This window comes from Pundamilia nyererei, unplaced genomic scaffold, assembly GCF_000239375.1.
Source record: "Pundamilia nyererei isolate P.nyererei 1_Seehausen unplaced genomic scaffold, PunNye1.0 scaffold00163, whole genome shotgun sequence".
Classification (NCBI taxonomy): Eukaryota; Metazoa; Chordata; class Actinopteri; order Cichliformes; family Cichlidae; genus Pundamilia; species Pundamilia nyererei.
The window spans coordinates 1-2,287 of record NW_005187564.1 but is presented as its reverse complement, the minus strand read 5'-3'; the positions used below and the strand labels follow the sequence as shown (position 1 = coordinate 2,287).

The 2,287-nt window shown below is 33.9% G+C and overlaps 1 protein-coding gene across 1 annotated transcript; it reads right to left on the bottom strand.

The window, feature by feature from the left end:
• Positions 1–699: 699 nt before the first annotated feature.
• LOC102199027 (olfactory receptor 11A1-like) lies at positions 700–1,641 on the bottom strand. Its single transcript, XM_005745717.1, has one exon. It carries the CDS (start codon positions 1,639–1,641, stop codon positions 700–702), a length of 942 nt encoding a protein of 313 aa, XP_005745774.1.
• Positions 1,642–2,287: the final 646 nt, after the last annotated feature.

Here is a 2,287-nt window from a genome sequence, read left to right as displayed (position 1 = left end):
CAGTAATAGTCACCTGCACACACAGATATCCCCCTAAAATAGCTAAAACTAAAAACAAACTAAAAACTACTTCCAAAAACATTCAGCTTTGATATTGAGAACATGGTTGTTGTTCAATAATAAAATTATTCCTCAAAAATACAACTTGCCTAATAATTCTGCACTCCCTGTACAGTGGTTTGTAGCCTGGTGTGATGACAGCCACTTAATTTTGGATGTAAAGAAAACCCAAAAGACTGTTTTCAAAGTAAAGGTGTGCAGAGGCCTAGGTCAGAGAGTTTTTCAACTCCCACCTCTGGCAGAGCTTTAGTACCATTTTGATACTTACCTGAGAATAAAATTTTAGACCCAAGGATACTATAATTAAGTGTAACAAAACTAGGTGAGTAAAAACATTGTAGTCAACCAGAAAAAGAAGCTAAACATCAGAAAGAGATGTAACCACATGAAACCTTTTTTTTGTCCATACAAGACAGAAACTAATAATGTGCAGGAAATGTGTTTAATTTCAATGTGTGTTGTTTTCTTTTTTAAATTTCAGAACCAAAAGGAAATTCTACTTATATTTCAATTAATGAAAACAGTCTGGAAATGTGTATCTGTCATAGTATCTATTCATTTACACTACAGATCACATTTCGCTTAAATCACATATGTACATATATCAACAGATTTCTTTGCCCCTCTCTGCGGAAACACTCATGACTTTAATCTCAAAGTTGAACTTTTACCACATATAAAATTCAAAACTCTGTTTCTTATTTGTGTCAATTTAAATCCATACATGAGGGGATTAATAATTGGTGGGATGAGGAAAATTTCCATTGCCATGAAATTCTCAAAACTTTGTGGTATTTCCTTTGAGCCAAATCGCATGTATAACATATCAAAAAGAAAAGACAGAACAACAACTGTTAAAGAGAATAAATGTGGTACACATGTCTGCATGAATTTGTTCCAGTTGTCTTTGGATGACTGACATGTTTTGATCAGATGTACATAAGACCAGAAAACCAAAAGGACATGGCCGATATAAAAGGTGTAACTAAAAGCAGGAATAACAATTCTTGCTACAGAGGCAGAGCAAGCCAGATTATTAATTAACCAGTTTACACAGTAGATTCTTGGTATGTGTGAGCCACATAACCTCAACACTGCTGTTGTTATTGTGCTCATGAAGAGAAGGTAAAAGGGAATAAGCCAAGCAAAAAATACTAAAATACAAATTTTTTGTGTAGTCATCAGAGAGTGGTACACAAGAGGTCGACATATAGCCACGTATCTGTCATAGGCCATGAGAACTAGAAGAGAGAAGTCAGCACAAACTGAAGAGTGCAATACAAAACCCTGTAAAAGGCATCCTGCATAAGAGATGACATGAGTGGTGGACAGAAGATCGTAGAGAAACTTGGGATAAAATGCAGCAGTCCCATAGAGTCCATTGAAGCACAGATTGCAGAGGAAGATGTACATGGGTTCATGAAGTTTTTTATCCACAATGACTGTCACAATTATCGTCAAATTTACCAGCCAAATCACACAGTAACACAGTAAAGTGAGAACAAAGAGAATGACCCTGTAGTTTGCAATATCACTTAAACCTGAGAGAGTAAAAACAGTAATTACTGAAACATTATCCATAATAAAATATTAGTTTACCTTACTAGGTGTCATTTCAAACTGAGAGCAAATGACATTTTTCCAAGTTAAAGTCAGGGTGAAATGAAATCTCTCTGTGTACTGTCTAAGTGACAAAGTATGTCACCAGAGGTTTATATACTCTGTGTGTCAGCCACAATTACGTGGTCAGCATGATGTAAGTGGTGCTTTCACTTGTTGAGCTGAATAATTAAAAAAAAAATGAAATTCACTTTTACGAATAAAGTTCTTTGTGTCTTATGTAACTGCTCTCTATAGAGCTTTAATAGATTGTCTATTAGGACCTTTGTTTTGAGTGTAAAACATCAGCACAGTGACTAAGGTTATTATATGTTTGATAAGCAACATACTTTTCCCTTCCTTCAAAAATACATAATATAGCTGTGTTATAATGAGTCTTCCTTTGGTTTTTAGATTGTAAAAGATAAGAATATTTAAATATTTTGTAAATGAGAATGTATTTCACACTAACAACCTGGCCTCTGTATAATGTTTAACCCTAAAAGAAGCAGAAAAAATGACTTATTCCCTGAAATTTTCAACAATAACCTTAAGAAAAATGTGCAGGAAATGTGCTTAGTGTTAAGAGAATTTTTATTTTAGTTAAATCATTAAAGTATAATCAAGT